A 16,382-nucleotide genomic window follows, 5' to 3' on the forward strand; every position below is an offset into this window, starting at 1 on the left:
CGAATTACTAATTACATTCCTGACAGGAGGGACACCTTGGTGAACTATTAGGTGCAGCGGGGGACCTTGGGGACCCTGAAATAAACTTCCAGTAAAAACGTGCACCCAGACTGCTCTGAGTCAGTGTCATCATTGTGAGGGGCAAACAGGGGCAGTGGGAAAGGCCCAGCAGTGACCCCAACTTGCGCAAAAGAGGAAAACCAGACTCCCAGGCGCCATTGGAAGTCCAATCCAGGATCTCCTGTTTACTAGACAGGTGTTTTGACCAACTGAGGCAGGGCCCCCACCTGCCCCACTGCTGGGGCAGGGCCCCATGGCCACAGACACAGCCCTTCCCATGCCATCCCCATCCCGCTGTCAACTCAAACATAGGATCACTCTGCAGGACCAATGGATTGGGACTCCAGGGACAAAGCACACCCCGTGTGACACTCTGTGTGTCACACTAAGCTCAAAGCCCTACGGGTGTCCCTGACGGGTAAAAGTCGATGGCCGGGTCCCTTCGGGCTCTGCACTGGCTAGGCGGGAGCAGGGTGGTGATGCCCAAAAAGAAGGGCTCGTCCGGGATCGGTCCGGCCCCGCTCCCCGAGCACGGACCGCGCCCGCAGCCCCGCCGCCACGCTGCAACATCACCGACACCAGCGCACACGCCACCCCCACACAGCCCGGACACCCCCAGCTCCGCACCCCGCCACGCACCCCCGCGCACCGCCCCGCTGCCCCGCCGCCCCTTGTGCCGCGCCATCACCCGCTGCCGCTGCCATGGCCCGGGCCTGCACTCGTTACACTCCAAATCCAACAGGGGCTCCCTGCCTACCTTCCAATACTGCTCACAGCGGTGAGGTTTTACCCAACGCCCTGATACTCCCACTGGGAGTCCCGGGAGGAGGTGACACCTGGAGCGTCATGAACAGCCACACTGCCCTAAGTCTTCCCACTCTTCTCCCTCGGATGGGATTCCCCACGATTTGCATACTGGAGGTGGAGCATCCTGAGGATGCTGAGTATATTACTCCTCATAACCGTGTCCCACATCCCTTGGGGAGCAGTGTACCCCATCTCATTAGTCTGGGTGTTTGTTTTAGAGTGCAAGTGGTCCTGAATTCAACTGTTGGATCAACCTGCCTATTTGGCATCCCACTACCCTCCTCCTTCTGAGCTGGTCCCCCCAGCATCGATGTTCACCCAAAGAGACATCCAGAGCCCAGTTGGAAAGTTAAAAAAAGGCCTCCTATGTTCTGCAGCCTCCAGGCAGGGTAGGGAAAGAGCCACAAGATTTTTATACCTTGGGATGCCAGGACACAGCACCAGGCCTTTTCTGGAGAGCTCTCGCAGCCTCACAGTCAGCAGAGAGGTGGTTGAGAAGGGAAAAGGACATGGAGAATGCTTAGGGGTTGATCTGAGCTACATCTCTCTCCCCCTCAGCATCTTACCACCAGTCCTTTAGAGTCCATGTTTCCCACAGGGATGTACACAGCCAGCAAGGGTCACCCTCTGTACTGGACATGGTGGATGGCGAAAAGTAGGGATTGTCTGGAAATTGAACCCAGGACCTCTTGCACCCAAAGCAAGAATCATAGCCCTAGACTAATGAGCTGGGGTGCACCCTTCTTGCCCCCTCCCCTACATCTCCCGGCCCCTGTTGGAGATTCAGGGGCAGCCAGGGCTGTGTGTGTGCTCACACGCTCTGGGAGTGGGGAGGTGCCTCTCTCTGTGGCCATGAGATGTCAGGTGCAGCATCTCCCACCCACCAGCCCCTCTTGTGTCCCCCAGAGACCCTCCGTGGCCCTTGCAGCAGTTGGAATGGCCGGTGCTTTTTGTGCCACCTTTTGCTGTGAGCCGTTGTGCAAAGGAGATCTCCTGTGAGCGGTGTTTGTCCTCAGTGTCAGCAAATGTCCGTGTCTGTGTGCCAGGGGCTGTGCGTGCCTGGGGCGCCTTTGCTGTGCGTGCCTGGGGCGCGGCGGTGGTGCGGGCAGGGGGTAAGGGGGGGGGTGCAGTGAGCAGGGTGGGAAGTGTGTGAGGTGTGCAAGGGCTGGAAAGGCTTGTAGGGCTGGCTGTGCGTTGTGTTCCTGTGCAGCGGGCTCCCGTGGGCAGCGGGGAAGCGTGCGGGCTGTCACGGCCCACAGTGGGGGTGCGGGACGGTCTGCACACTCCGGCTCGTTGGTCTAGGGGTATGATTCTCGCTTAGGGTGCGAGAGGTCCCGGGTTCAAATCCCGGACGAGCCCTTCTTTTTCGGCGCCCAGCGCCCCCCTGCCGCCCGCCTGCCTGCTCCCCCCACCACCGCTCCTCACCCCAAGACACACCGTCAGCCCCGTGGGGAAGGGACTCTGCGTCACTCCACACTCTACAGCACCTGCCTAAGGAGGGACATCTCGCCAGCCAATTCCTTGCTGCCTGCCTTGGCGCGCCAGGAGCCAATCCCAGCTCAGACGCGCCCACAGGCAACCCCGGGCATTTCTTGGGGGGCGTGTGGGGGTCTCTGGCAGCCCTGCATCCATTAGGGAGTGGTCTGGAGAGGCAAAAGAACACGGAGATGCTGGGAGTTGATCCCAAGGTCCCTTGCATGCAAATCAAGCGCTCTCCTGCTGAGCTACATCCCCCTGTGCAATAGCCAGGGGAATTGGCCAAGTCCCCTCACCCCACTCTGCCCCCACGGCTCCGAACCCGACTGTCACAGGCTGCTCTCTAACCTTCCCACTACTCCTGCTTCCAAGGCGCTTCTCCTGGTTTAAGAACAAACGTGCCCACCCAAAACACTGTGCCCATAGCTGCTCTGCAGGCACTGCTTCCCTCCCTCCCTGCCCTGGCTTCACCACATCCCCAGGCAGGTGAGCGACCAAAAGGAGGGCTCGTCCGGGAGTTGAACCCGGGACCTCTCGCACCCGAAGCGAGAATCATACCCCTAGACCAACGAGCCAGTTGTTTGGCTCTGCAGAAAATCCTTTTTTTTAGTTCGAATACTCGCAGAACTTGCTGAGGTGAGATGGGACCTGTAGCAGTTCTATTTGTCTCTGATGGATGACTACCATGGAAAGGTCACCCTTGTTCTTCCCTGGCTGTGGGGATGTCACCTGGGAATATGTAGCAGGTTGCTCTGGAATGCCAGAGCCTGGAATGGAGGAAACAACTCAAACAATGCTCTATTTCCCAAACAATCAGTGTTAAATGAAGAAAAAGAGACCACGCTGCTTTTGGTGTTCAATAAAGCTGAAACCAGCCTGACTCATCAACCTCAAATTTAAACATCCTGATAGTGAGATAAAGATATAGTAGATCTGGTAAAATACCTGGATAAAGGAATGAACAAGTAATATCACTGATAACTTTATTAAAGCTGTTGAGCTGGCACAGCTGGCCTGGACATACCTGGTTCACAGTCCATCCTTTATAGTATAAAAGTCCTAAATTTGGATGGTAGGGTTTTCTGACAGATCCTTTCCTGAAATGTACGTGTGGAGATTCCCCAGTGGGGTAGAGACACTCCTCAAGGTCACTCCTTAAGGCTGAGCCCAAGAGATTTGCCCCCAGTCATTGGCTGGTCTGGGTGAGAAACATCAACATTTACTTAATAATTTGTTTTGGCAGTTTTAATATATTTGCTTTAATATCATTGTTTCAATATTCCTTCAAATTGCACTATATTGTAATAGTTGTTATAGCACCTATATTGTGTAGTAAATCATTCTGATTAATATTTTTTTGGTCTAATCATTGTAATAAATCATATGTATTTGTGTAAGTATTAATTTTAATATTTATTTTTAATCCTGCAGGATAAAGCTGTATAAAGTTTCTACTACACTTACACAATATTTTAGATATAAACCATTGCAAAATCTGGGGGTAAGGTTGGATCCAGCCACACCCAGGCTCCTCTGCGAAAAGTTTAGAAAGCCAGGGGTTTCTCTCTGCACCTCATGATTCAATGGGAGTTTCTAAATTTCATCTGAAGCTCACACTCTGCCCAGCACAGCATGGCTATGAGCTGCACCTGCCTGGTGTTAAAATGGGGTCACGAGGAGCAGGGGGCTCAGCAGAACCCCCAGATGTAGGCAGCCCAGGCAGGGGATGTAGCTCAGCGGGAGAGCGCTTGCTTCGCATGTAAGAGGCCCTGGGTTCAACCCCCAGCATCTCCAGCTTTTTTTCCCCTCCTCAAACCCGCCTCCTCCACGGGCCAGTGATGATAAACTCACGTCTGCCTCTGGAAGGGCTCCCCAGAGGTGAGGGATGCACCATGGCAGAGCTTCCCCCTGAGGCTGCAGTGGCAGCATGACCCACACTGCCCTGACAGCTCCTTCCCAACCCAGGAGGGAACCAGCCCTGGCCATGGCTGTGCCCATGGGCACTGGGCAACACTGTGCTCCTGGCACATGTGAAGGGACCATCCCATCCCAGGGGCCACCCAGCTAGGGAGGCTGCCTGTGTCCTCTGTGCCAGCCAGTGCCTCTCCATGCTTGCCCTGACATGGCAGAGGCCATGCTTGGCCACAGGTGCCCAAAAGGAGGGGTCATGCAGAAGCTAAGCCTAAAAGCCACAAGGCCACCCAATGCAAACGCACTGCCCCTTCCCTGTCCACTGCTCTCCAGGGATCAAAATCCTGAGGGAAGAGGGTCAAGTCACCCTTGCACACCACCCCATCCAGCTGTAGGTAAAAACCTATCGCTGTGAGCAGGATTCGAACCTGCGCAGGGAATCCCTATTGGATTTCAAGTCCAACGCCTTCACCCCTCGGCCATCACAGCCACCGGTGCCCCTTGTTCAGGTGATGACAGTGGGGACACCCCACTCTGCCTCAGGTTATGCCATCCCCCAGCCTGGTGTGGGGCTCTGCTCAGCCCCAGTACCCACACCCGGAGGGCCAGGAAAAGGGAACATGCAGGAATATTTACTGATGGCTGGAAAAAATTCCGGTGCCTTGGCCACGAGACAGGCAACACAGGGAAGCATCCTCCAAGAACGCCCAGGGATACAGCAACTCTTGTGGGGGAAAAGACATGGAGATGCTGGGGGTTGATCCCAGGGCCTCTTGCATGCAAAGCAAGCACTCTCCCGCTGAGCTACATCCCCCTGAGCCAGGCAGGGAGATGGCCTGGCTGAGTGCCCTCATCCCTGGGGCATACACTGTCAGCCTCGGGGGGTCCATCCTGCCCACTCAGCCAGGAAGGGACAGCCTGGCTGAGTGCCCTCATCCCTGGGGCATACACTGTCAGCCTCGGGGGGTCCATCCTGCCCACCCAGCCAGGAAGGGACACCCAGCCCTCTGTGCCAGAGCCCTGGTTACGCTGCAGTCCCATGTGCCAGCCGAAGAAGTTAGGTGCCCAAAAGGTGGGCTCATCAAGGAGCTGAACTCAGGACCTCTCACACCTTAAGTGAGAATCATGCCCCACATCTGTGCCTCCCAATTCTGGAAGTTGAAGAGGGTGGCTGATGTTGCCTTTTTCCCCTTGGCACAGCCTGGAACAAGGAAATCATCTTACAGTGCCCTGGAGGTGGGGCTGGCATTTGGAGGTGTCCATGGTGCATAACTTCCCTGGATTCAGTGGCCACAGGGGCAGGTGGACCATGAAGACACCAGGGACTCGGGCACCACCCTGCCCTTGCACAGGGGCATGTATCTCAGTGGGAGAGCGCTTGCTTTGCATGCAAGAGGCTTTGGGATCAACCCCCGGCATCTCCATGTTCTTTTGCCTCTCCAGACAAAAGAGATTGTTGTTTGTAGGGCTGGCAGAGCCCCCCACAGACGGCCCCTAAAAGCACTGGTTCTGCCTGAGGGCACGGCAGGCCCAGGAGGTGGGGGACAGCAGTGGTGCACAGTGGGTGCCACACCCCAGCCCCTCGAGCTGCCTCCGGCATCCTGCCCAGTCCCAAGCTGCAGCGAATGGAGGGGAACAACAGGAAGACCCCAGAGGGCTCTGTAGAGAAAAACAGAACAGGCTCTGACCAAAGCAACAATTCCTCTGGGAGTGAGACCCATGCTTGTCAAACCTTAATGTTATGAGTAGAAAAGTTGTCCAGTTTTTTTTTAAGTTGCAGAGTTAGCAAGTTAAACCAATTGTTGTTGTTAATAACTTCGTGTTGTAATCAGCTGTTGTTAATAGTTTTTCTTCAATTATCTGTTAATGGTTAGAAATCAGCTCAGTTGTCCCCTGCTGCTTCCTAGAGAATGACACCTGAAGCTGCAGGTAGCGGTATACAAATGGTATACAAATGAGGAAGCCCCTCACCAAATCTTGCAAGAAAAAGCCCTAAAACAACGTGCCAACATGGAATTAAGAGATCTAAGTGATGTCTAAAGGTGAGGAACTTAATCCCGTGTCTGTTAAGATCCTTTTTACTTCTCACCCTAAGCTAAAGGAGGTCGACTAGAAAGAGGACCTCGAATGTCAGACTGAAAAGGGGACTCTCCTACTGTTTTCGCGAGGATGGAAGCCCCAGCTCTGCCTGCAGACCAGCGGACACAGGTGCATTCTTTCTCCTCCTCTGTGCCACTCCTGGGAGCAGTGGCAGCGCGGGTGCGACCCGTCGTTTCTCCCCACCTGAGCTGATTTTTTTAATAAAGGTATTAAAAAGGAGAAAGATCTCTTGCCCTAGGGCACCTTTGCACCACTGCCATGGGCTTGCATGGGGGGGTGTGGGGGGAGGGGAGAGAGAGAGGCACCTCCCCACTCCCAGAGCGTGTGAGCACACACACAGCCCTGGCTGCCTCATTGGGCAGCTGCAGGTGAACCAATGAGGTCCCCATGTCTCCTTGCACACTCCACTCCCATCCAGTCACCACATGGTTTCCTCCCTGGTGCAACTGCAGGTTTCTCAGCATAGTCTCTGACATCTGGATCCCTAAAGCAGCTCCATATGATGAGTCCAGGAAGGGACCCCAAACCAAGCATGGGCATCCTAGGGCCCCCTCCCTGCTCTTGCACAGAGGGTTTAGCTCCATGGGAGAGCACTTATATGCATGCAAGAGGCCCTGAAATCCACCCCCAGCATCTCCATGCCCTTTTGCTTCCGCAGATCCCTCTCTGCTGAATGCAGGGCTGCCAGAGCTCCCTAGGAAAGGCCTGGCACTGCCTCCTAGCTCCTCCAGCCTGTGTAGAAATGCCCAAGGCTCTTTCCCTACCCTGCCTGGAGGCTGCAGGGCACTGGAGCATTATGTTTTTCTTCCCCACTCGTCTCGGGATGCCTCTAGAGTTGTACATCAGCGCTGGGAGGAGCAGCTGGAAGAAGGGCTAGTGGTGACCAAAACCTCTTCTGGAAGCTGGACAAACAAGGTGAGGTGCACTGCTCTCCCAGAGATGTGGGACAGGATGGTGAGGGGGCATCCACTCAGCAAGACCGGAAACTTCCACATGCCACTACCCTCAATGTCTTTTTCCTCACCTCTCCCGGGTTTGCAAAACCTGGACAATATCAGGTGTGTCACTGCCCCGGGGCATCACAACCTCCTGAGAGAGGAGCGGGGCTGCGCTGGATGCCAATGACCTTCTCATATCAGCTTCTACCGGGACCCCCAGAGAGGGCACCCCAACACTTGCAGCATGGGCATCTGGGTGTTGGGTAAAACCTGTCGCTGTGAGCAGGATTTGAACGTGTGCAGGGAATCCCTATTGGATTTCGAGTCCAACGCCTTCACCCCTCGGCCATCACAGCACAGGGGCGTCACGGGCCACTGTGGGGTGCAGGACAGTTTGTGCACCCCGGCTCGTTGGTCTAGGGGTATGATTCTCGCTTAGGGTGCGAGAGGTCCCGGGTTCAAATCCCGGACGAGCCCTTCTTTTTGGGCACTCCGTTGCTGGATTGCGGGCACGCATGGGGCGACGATGCCTTGCACAAGGGACACGGGTGGCCTGACACGGCCAAGCCGTCGTCGGGATTGGTCCTCTCCCGAGTGGGGAAGGGGCTGTCGGGGAGGTGGGGGACGGCAGAGAGTGGGGTACGTGCTGCCATTTCGGCCAGGGGTGGGCGGCACAGCCATGGTGCGGGGAAAACCTGATGTAAAAGGAGTTTATCATCGCCGCCTCGTGGAGGGAAAAAAACCCGCCGAACAACTGGAGATGCTGGGGATTGAACCCAGGGCCTCTTACATGCGAAGCAAGCGCTCTCCCACTGAGCTACATCCCCTCCGTGCGAGTGCTCCGGAGGACACATTTGTCTGGCACTGCAGGGGTTGTGTTTATATGCCAAAAGTAATGTCAGCTGAATGAGAGGCACTACAGCCACCCCTCGGGATGCTGTCTGCCCGGAGCTGGGGGATGCAAGGGCTCATCATTCTACGCCTGGTCAGCAAAGAGCAGCAGGGGTGCGGTCCCAAAGGAGGAGCCGTCCTAACAAAGGGTTGTCTCCAAAGCCAAGGCTTTATTCAGAGGAGGGGTTTCTCCCAAAAAGGAGGGGTTGTATCCAAAGGAGGGTTTATCCAGGAGATGAATCAGGATCTCTTACAAAAGTGCAAGACACCTATCCCTACACCAACAATCTGGAGTGCTTGCACCCCTTTTGCCTCCCCAGCCCTACAGTTTGTATTTTGGGGTACAGCTGAGGCTGTGCTTTTTCCCAGCACACCCACAGCCTTAATGAGGAATTTCCAGGCCAGCCATGCCAGGAGGCAACCCCAGGGCCTTTTGAGGGGACTCTGGCAGCCCTGCATCCAGCAGGGAGCAGTCCAGGGAGGCAAAAGAACATGGAGATGCTGGGGGTTGATCCCAGGGCCTCTTGCATGCAAAGCAAGCACTCTTCCGTTGAGCTACATCCCCTACTCCAGTGGCCTGTTGCTGCCAACCCTTGAAGCTCCATACTGCCTGCAGGAATTTGCCAAGCCAGGATGTGGGACCAGCCCTGTTCCAATCCATGTCACAGCCCCACAGATCCCAGTGTGGCTTTGGTGTGGCTCCTGAGGGACAAGAGCTGTGAGTGCTGGGTAACTGCCTGCTCTTTTTTCCCAACTCCCATGGGGGTCAGCAGAGTGCTGGTGCTCCTGTGGGTGCCATGGGGGCACAGTTCCAGGGCAGAACATGGGGAATTTTCCAGGACACAGTTCCTGAGGGTTGAGTGGGCTGTAGCTGTGCTGGGGTGGGAAGATGCGCTGCTGCAGGCACCCCAGCTGCTGGGGACCTCCCTTGACACAGAAGTGCAAAGAGATGATTTGCAGACAGCAGTGAGCCTCCAATACCGATTGTAACACATGGCTGTGCCAGAGCAGAGATTCCCCCCCATCCAAACCCCCTGAGCCAACTGAGGGGAACTGGGAGGCTGGTTCAGCCACAGCCTTTCGTATCACAGAGGGGTGGAGGGGAGCAGGAAAGAGAAACTCTGCACCCCATGATTTCCAGGTCTCATAACCCTCCACACAGCTCTTTCAATCCCACATAACCAGTGCTGACAGGAGCTACCCCACACAGCAATAACTATATCACACTTCTCCTCTTTGGGAGGTATGCAGACACCTCTCAGCAAACGTGAATTAACAGCCCTGGAATGCTTTATCAAACAATTCTTGAGTTTAAAACTTAGATTCCCTCCCAGTACCCTCCAAACCGTTGGGATCTGGACTCCACTTTCATTGTGCTCATCCCAGTCTTTCCCTGAGGGCTGCTCTCCACAGCAAAAACTCAAGAGTAGAGGAGACTGTAGGACAGCCAGGAGCGATGTCTGCTGGTGATGTGAGCTCAGGGTGACACAGTGCTGGTGGAGCCAACAGGGCTGCAGGACGCAAGTCTTGTGAGCCCTATTACCACAGGGAGCACCAGGAGGGCCATACCAGCATGCATGTGCCTTTTAATTTGTCTGCTTCTTCCCCCTTGACTCACACATGTGGGCAGGCTATTATTTTCCTATTTTATGGGATCTCCAGCCCTGGGGAAGAACTGGAGCCCTTGGCAGAGCCACTGCCTGTCTGGCTCCCCAGGTGTGGCAAGGAAGGGCACCCTGAGTCCCTGCCCTATGCCTGATCCATGGGTGTCTGGGGTGGGATATCCTCAGTGGTGCCCTCTCCTCCCTCTTATCCTGGCCATGCAGCCACTTTCTCTCTGCTTCCTCAATTTGGAAGGCTGCTCCAAGCTCCATCCAGCCTGGCCTTGGACACATCCAGGGACTGGCCACGTAAATCCCCTCTCTCTGGTTGCCATGCCTGCAGGCTCCCAGCTCCAGGTGCTCTGTCTCTCACCTGGCTGGCTCCAGGTGTGTCCCAAAGTGCTCTGGCCAGCAGTGCTTGCCTCAGTGAGGAGGATGAAGGATGCTGTCTGTTGATGCAGCTCACCCTCCCAGCACTGCCCTCAGCCCAGTGTCGGTCTGGATTACACCTTTGGCAACCCTGTAAAGGCACAGGTGGGGGGGATCTGTGTTTTCATCCTCTCCCACTGCTGTAACACACCGCAATTTTTGTCTTCTCACCTGGATGTGCAGAGAAGCTGCAGATTGACGTGCTGTGTTGACCCCCCAGTAATCCAGCCTTACCACCAATCCCAGCCCTACCACCAGCACCATGCTGCCTGGGGCTTCCATAGTATCATAGTATCATAGTATCCCTTCCTGAATTGGAAGGGACCCATAAGGAGCATCAAAGTCCAACTCCTGGCTCTGTACAGACATCCCAACCATCCCACCCTGTGCCTGAAAGGATTGTCCAAATGCTCCTGGAATTCTGGCAGCCTTGGGGCTGTGCCCATTCCCTGGGGAGCCTGAGCAGGGCCCCACCACCCTCTGGGGAAAGAATCTTTTCCTAATCCAGCCTAACTCTCCACAGGCAAAGTCTCCATTACGGATGGTCCCACTTACTTGCTGTTCACAGCAATCTCCCCTTTTCCACAACAGCACTCTGTGCTTTTTCCTCCTCAAACCATGACTTCCCCTCTCCTTCCCACCTCCTCCACCCCCAGGGTGGGAAGGTACCTGTCCTTCAGGAGCCTGAGGATACTGAATGACCACAGGGAGCAGGTTTACTCCAAGATCATGAAGCAGCTGAGGGAAGATGGGAAGTGGGCAGGAGACATAAACCGCAACAGGCATGGCCAGAGGGTGGCACCTGAGCCATACTCCAGGCTCTTCTCAAAAATGCTTCTTCTGCTTTTGAATGCTATGGGTAAGCAATGCTGGGACCCAAATCCCAGGACCCAGCTATTTCCCTCCATGTGCCTCCACCTGCTGAGCAATATTTTTCATCCCCGACTTGTTATGTAGCTCTGTGTTTCTCACTGGAGCCCTTGTCTGCGCTGCCTCTACAGAAACCTGTATTTAGGGCCTGATCAGCAGGTCTGGGGGGTCCTGCCTGGGGCAAGGGCTGGCTTGGGGGGGAAATATGGTGAATTCAGGACTGCTCTTGAGCTGGAAGCCAAGGAGGCACAGCTCCCAGCTGGAGTCATGGCCCCATGGGAGGCAGAGTCCCCCTGGCCCTCAGGATAGGCAGTGCTGAAAGGCACCGAGGTCCTCATTTCCCCAAGTGTCTGCACTAAGACACCACAATTTTCAAGTCAAATCAAGAATCTGTGTATATTTTTGTAGACATTGGATTTTCAGAGAAAAAAAAAAAATTAAAATCTGTATACCCTCACCAGTGGAGTCATTCAGTGCAAAGTGACATAAAAATGTCATTATTCTGTTCACCTGCTCCCTCCTGGACTGTTCAGTGCAGCAGGCTTGAGGAAGGCAGCTGCACAAGGCCCAGAGACCCACAGCTTCCCAACAAAACTTCTGCTGGAATTTCAAAGCTTTTTGTAATTTTTAAATTCAAAATTTTGCATCCTATCTCTGCAGACAATTGCCATAGCTGGAATAAAAATATCTGAGCAGTCCTTGGAAGAAGGACACCTCCCTTCTCCTGGTGCTGGCTGCTGAGAAATTGCCATGTAAATTGTCTCCAAATTAGGAGCACCTCAGCAAAGGTCTCCTGGGCAATAAAACCAGTTGAGCTTGGTCAAAGGCTTTTGATGACCAATAAGCTTTCAAGTTCAGCATAATCCCTCATTATAAAGGCTCACAAACTTTATGCAAATATTCCTATTCCTCCTTCCATCAGCTGAAAAAGTTCTGCCTGATGATCCATGGTATCTTAAAAAGAGGCTTAACTCAATTCATTACATCTTCCAGAGACATCAGTGTCCCCTATCCATGAAGCAATTATTGTCTCTTCTTTTTCACTCTTCACTGTCACCCATTAAGCACTGTGTGAGCTTGGCATAGAATGCCCATCCAAAGAAGCCCATTTTCCAAAAATCCCACTTCTACTTTTTCTTCCCTGATTCCATGCCCACCTCCTTAGCTCAGCCCCCCCAAAAGATCACTGCAAAATGCAGGGTAAATGCCATTTTGAAATGTCAAACCTTCACATTCCCAGCTCCTCGAGGGAACAGGCTATAAAGTGTTCTCCTGCAGGAATTCCTCCCCGAGCAGGTGTTTGCCATGGGGCAGGAGGAGAAGTTTCCAGGATAAGAAAATTGCCTTGGGACTGGTCCCGGCAAACCACACACGTCTGTCAGCACAGGGAAGAGCTGGGCAGCAGAAACCCCCATTTAATGTAAAAACCAAACCTCCCCAGCAGCAACAAGCTGCCTCCAGAGGATGTCACCCCTCCAGGCTCCTGAACAAGGAACAACAGAAGACTCAGGCTATGATGTAGCAAGTCTTTAATGAGAAGGAGTGTGAACCAGTTCAGAGTACAAGTGCGTTTCCAGTGCTCAATAAAGAAATGGATAAACCCCACTTTGGGACAAGCTGATCCCTACAAGGTGTCCCCTCACCCCACTACCCCATGATTATCATCTGCCATCTACAGCCTGCTAGAAGCATTTATTGCCCAGCCAGCAGCAAATGCCATGCAGAACGTGGAAATACAAAGACTGAGTGAGACAAAGGTGTACAGAGGCATGGTCTGGAGTGATGAGCTCACACGGCTACCGTCCTCCTGGGGAAACTGCTGGGAAACCCAGGGATATCTCTTTAGTCCTCTCCCCCAGTCTTGGTTGTGTGCTTCACTTGCCTTTCCTGACCACACCGCTGGCATGGGCAGGAGGAGGAGCCCACTGGGGACACCCTACAGCCTGGTGCCCAGGCACAGCAGTCCTGCCTTGCCCAGACCCCGGGAGCCCACAGGGATGCCGCAGCAGCGCAGGTAGCTCCCGACCGCCGCCGAGGCCGTGGAGCCTACCATGGTGTTCTGTGGGAAGGAGCTGAGGATGGGCCCGGGCAGCGTGACCACAACCGTGGGCGGCTGGATGAAGGCAGTGGAGTCCCCGCAGCGGCGGAAGCAGGGCTGGTTGCAGCTGGTGGCCAGGGGCCGGGGACTGAAGGAGGAGGGCAGGCACAGGTCGTAGCAGGACATGGCTCAGCAAGGATGTGCACCTGAAAGCCAGAGCTGGGATGTCAAAGCAAGGCAGAGGCTGGTCTGTCCTTGCTGAGCCCTCACACAATACCTCCCATAATAAGAGGCATGGGAGAGCAAGCTAGAGGGTGAGTTTGGATGGTTTAGAAACACCAAAAGAAAGATTCCCCCCACCTTGCCCCATAAACCGCCCAGGAGAATGAGGGAAGTTTTGTTTGAGCTGCAGGTTGGTCTGGGAAAATTGTAGGCATCAGGTGCTGGGACCAGAGAGCAGACCCACTCCTGCTCCGAGCTGACGGGGAGCCTTTGGCAAGCAAGGTGGTCACAAGACACATGTGGTTGAAGCAAAACCCACTTAAATCAACACAAAGTGAACTGAGCCATCCCATCCCAAAATATAAGGGACATTTGATGCCCGTCCATAAACAAGGACACATTGATCCCTGCAACCCAGGCATGTCCTGTTCCAATTTGTTCCTCTCCTTCAGCAAGGAAAATCATGCAGGATGCAACTGATTATGTGGTTGCAGACCCTGTAAGCCCTGCATCCTGCAACCCCTTGCACTCTTCATTTTAGGGCAGAAATACACCCTTCCCTGATGTCCTGTGCAGCTGGAAGGGAAGAGGGAGGGGTGGGGAAGGGAATGGAGCCTGTCTCGACTTACCCAGACGGAGGTGGCAGTGGTGGCAGCTGGAGCAGGTGGTGGGGCCAAGCACTGTCCCCACAGTTTTATAGGGTGGCCCAGCCCCCCAGGGGAGTGGGTGTGTGCCTTCAGCCTGAAACTCCCCAACAACCAGCAGTTTTCTCCTGGAAAGCTCCCCCAACTGATTAAACAGTTCCCTCTTTCATCTCTCATGTTTTGCTTCCATGTAATACTGAGTAAGATTGAAATGATTCGGGCTACAGGCATTAATTACTTTCCTTCCTAAGGCCAAGGGACATTTTAGGTCTTTATACCACTAGGCAGGAGAGTGTTTCAGCAGAATTTAGAGCAGACGAATCCCCACCTTCCTCTCAGCACAACCAATTCAGCTCCCTGATGCACCTGAGGTGAGACCAAGGATGTAAACTGAATGTAAGGAACATCCATTTGGAGTGAAATCCTGTGCTAGGAATCTCATGGATGGCAGGAAAGCTGAGGGGCTGCAGACAATGTGGACACAGGGACCTGACCTAGCCCAGCATGAGCAGTTTGTTATGGGTTTGGATGCACTTAGAGGATTTTCCTTCTTCTTCTTCTTTTTTTTTTTTTTTTTTTTTTTTTTTTTTTTTTTTTTTTTTTTTTTTTTTTTTTTTTTTTTTTTTTTTTTTTTTTTTTGTTTTGTTTTGTTTTGTTTTGTTTTGGTTTTTTTGTTATTATTCTTCTTCACACCTGGGGTATAAGTCGTGCTTGGAAGGAACATCAGATTTTAAAAGCAAAGTGATCATGGGCTCTGAAGTCCAGCCCCACAGATGACACATACCTAAACTGGCTGATTTTGTGCAGGGACATGACTTCCAAAAGCCCTTCCATCCCTCTCTTTGGACAGGGTGGTAGCAGTGAGCCAGAAGGTCACAGGTGTCCTTCCTTGTGATGGGGTGACATAGTCAAGAGAGGGTCAATTACAGTAATTACAGGCTCTGGTGTGACACCAGGGATCTGGGATCACTCTGCTGGAAGCCTGTTAGCTACTAAACATCCCAAACATCTCAACCTGCACTTAAACGTGAATCACCCTCACAGTGGGGAGACAGAGTTGCTGACGTGGTCCCAAGCAGGACCATGATGAGCCATCATGAGCTCTAGAGGCAAGGAAAGTCTGAAACAGGCTTTTCATTTCACACCAGCAGAGCCCAACTCACAGCACAAACACCTGCCCTGGAATAAACCCTGACAGCACTGGGCGCCATGTACTATGTGTGTGTGAGGCTGTGAGCATCCTGTTAAAGATGTGCCTTGTTGGGTTTGGGGGGTCATTTGAGTTCTTGAGATGACTTGGCCACAATGGATCACACTGAATGGTCCCTAGTGACTCCTCTCTGCCTGTCTGTCACGGCAACAAAGCCTTTCCAAGGTTCTGAGGCCAAACTCAGCTATTTTTTAACATCATTCTGGAAGGGGAAAAAGGAAATCAGGTTTTCTGAGGTTCAGCAGAGGACATGGGCTTCAGGGAGAAGCAACCTGGCAGCTCCTGGAGTAAGGCAGGACACTGTGGGTTCATCATTCATAATCTCCTAAATGGTGACTTGGCAAGCAGGAAAAGGACGTTTTAGTATAAGCTTTACTGTCCTGCTTTTTGCACCACTCTTGAATAATAAATTGATACCACAAGTGCACCTTGGACCCACAGCCTGAAAATTAAACCCTTCTTCTCCCAATCTGGTTTGTTTGGTTTGGTGTTTTTTTTTTTTTTTTTTTTTTTTTTTTTTTTTTTTTTTTTAAAAAGAAAAAGGGGGCGGTAGGGGAAAGGGCAGATATTTGGGAGATAAACAAAAATTGAATTTTCCAATCTGCAGTTATTTCAGGGAATGAGCACTTTCTGCTTGAGATGTGACTTTCTCTGAACAAACCTCAAACCTGAGAAAATTTCACCAAATGAAACATGTCAGACCCATTTTCTTAACTTCTGCACAGATCCAGGATGTGTGGCCACCTCAGCCCTGCCCCTTCCTGCAGGGAAGGACACAAAAAACATGGCCCAGGATCAATAATCCATGTGTTTCCCTTCCTATCACCAGTCCCAGTAGCACTTTGCATTTTGATTTCCAATGACCCACAGGCTGGATATGTCCAAGACTGGCTGGAGGTTGAGAGCTTACCACTGTCCTGAAATTTCTCCTGAAAGCCAAAGGCAGGGGCACATCTTGGAGCAGCAACAGACCTACAGCATCCCATCTCCAAGGAATGTCTGCATGCAGGGCGCTCACCCAGGGCTTGCCTCCTGGCAGCAGGACAGTCAAGGACCACTTCCAGATGGCTGATGGATGAGTGGGACACCCCAGTGCCAGAAGGCACAATATTGATGCAGCCAGACCCTGGCACAGAGCATCCTGGCTGCCTGTGTCCTTGCCAAAGCAGACTCTGGGTGCTCCAG

The 16,382-nt window shown here is 53.2% G+C and overlaps 1 protein-coding gene and 9 non-coding genes across 10 annotated transcripts; 3 read left to right on the forward strand and 7 right to left on the reverse strand.

Moving 5' to 3' along the window:
* Positions 1 to 2,154: 2,154 nt before the first annotated feature.
* Positions 2,155 to 2,226, forward strand: TRNAP-AGG. Its single transcript has one exon. It is a non-coding gene; the product is annotated as a tRNA-Pro (tRNA).
* Positions 2,227 to 2,846: 620 nt separating this feature from the next.
* Positions 2,847 to 2,918, reverse strand: TRNAP-CGG. The gene has a single exon. It is a non-coding gene; the product is annotated as a tRNA-Pro (tRNA).
* Positions 2,919 to 4,065: 1,147 nt separating this feature from the next.
* On the forward strand, positions 4,066 to 4,137 carry TRNAA-CGC. Its single transcript has one exon. It is a non-coding gene; the product is annotated as a tRNA-Ala (tRNA).
* A 524-nt stretch (positions 4,138 to 4,661) lies between these two features.
* Positions 4,662 to 4,743, reverse strand: TRNAS-UGA. Its single transcript has one exon. It is a non-coding gene; the product is annotated as a tRNA-Ser (tRNA).
* A 253-nt stretch (positions 4,744 to 4,996) lies between these two features.
* On the reverse strand, positions 4,997 to 5,068 carry TRNAA-UGC. The gene has a single exon. It is a non-coding gene; the product is annotated as a tRNA-Ala (tRNA).
* Positions 5,069 to 7,566: 2,498 nt separating this feature from the next.
* TRNAS-CGA lies at positions 7,567 to 7,648 on the reverse strand. Its single transcript has one exon. It is a non-coding gene; the product is annotated as a tRNA-Ser (tRNA).
* Positions 7,649 to 7,697: 49 nt separating this feature from the next.
* Positions 7,698 to 7,769, forward strand: TRNAP-AGG. Its single transcript has one exon. It is a non-coding gene; the product is annotated as a tRNA-Pro (tRNA).
* A 278-nt stretch (positions 7,770 to 8,047) lies between these two features.
* On the reverse strand, positions 8,048 to 8,119 carry TRNAA-CGC. Its single transcript has one exon. It is a non-coding gene; the product is annotated as a tRNA-Ala (tRNA).
* Positions 8,120 to 8,676: 557 nt separating this feature from the next.
* Positions 8,677 to 8,748, reverse strand: TRNAA-UGC. Its single transcript has one exon. It is a non-coding gene; the product is annotated as a tRNA-Ala (tRNA).
* Positions 8,749 to 13,019: 4,271 nt separating this feature from the next.
* Positions 13,020 to 13,307, reverse strand: LOC121355892 (feather keratin 4-like). The gene has a single exon (XM_041471721.1). It carries the CDS (start codon positions 13,305 to 13,307, stop codon positions 13,020 to 13,022), a length of 288 nt encoding a protein of 95 aa, XP_041327655.1.
* Between the last annotated feature and the right edge of the window lie 3,075 nt (positions 13,308 to 16,382).

This window comes from Pyrgilauda ruficollis, unplaced genomic scaffold, assembly GCF_017590135.1.
Source record: "Pyrgilauda ruficollis isolate IOZ18807 unplaced genomic scaffold, ASM1759013v1 scaffold276, whole genome shotgun sequence".
NCBI classification, from domain to species: domain Eukaryota; kingdom Metazoa; phylum Chordata; class Aves; order Passeriformes; family Passeridae; genus Pyrgilauda; species Pyrgilauda ruficollis.

Excerpts from the sequence above, each read along its gene's own strand:
- LOC121355892 (XM_041471721.1), bottom strand. The coding sequence starts at position 13,307 with ATGTCCTGCTACGACCTGTGCCTGCCCTCCTCCTTCAGTCCCCGGCCC.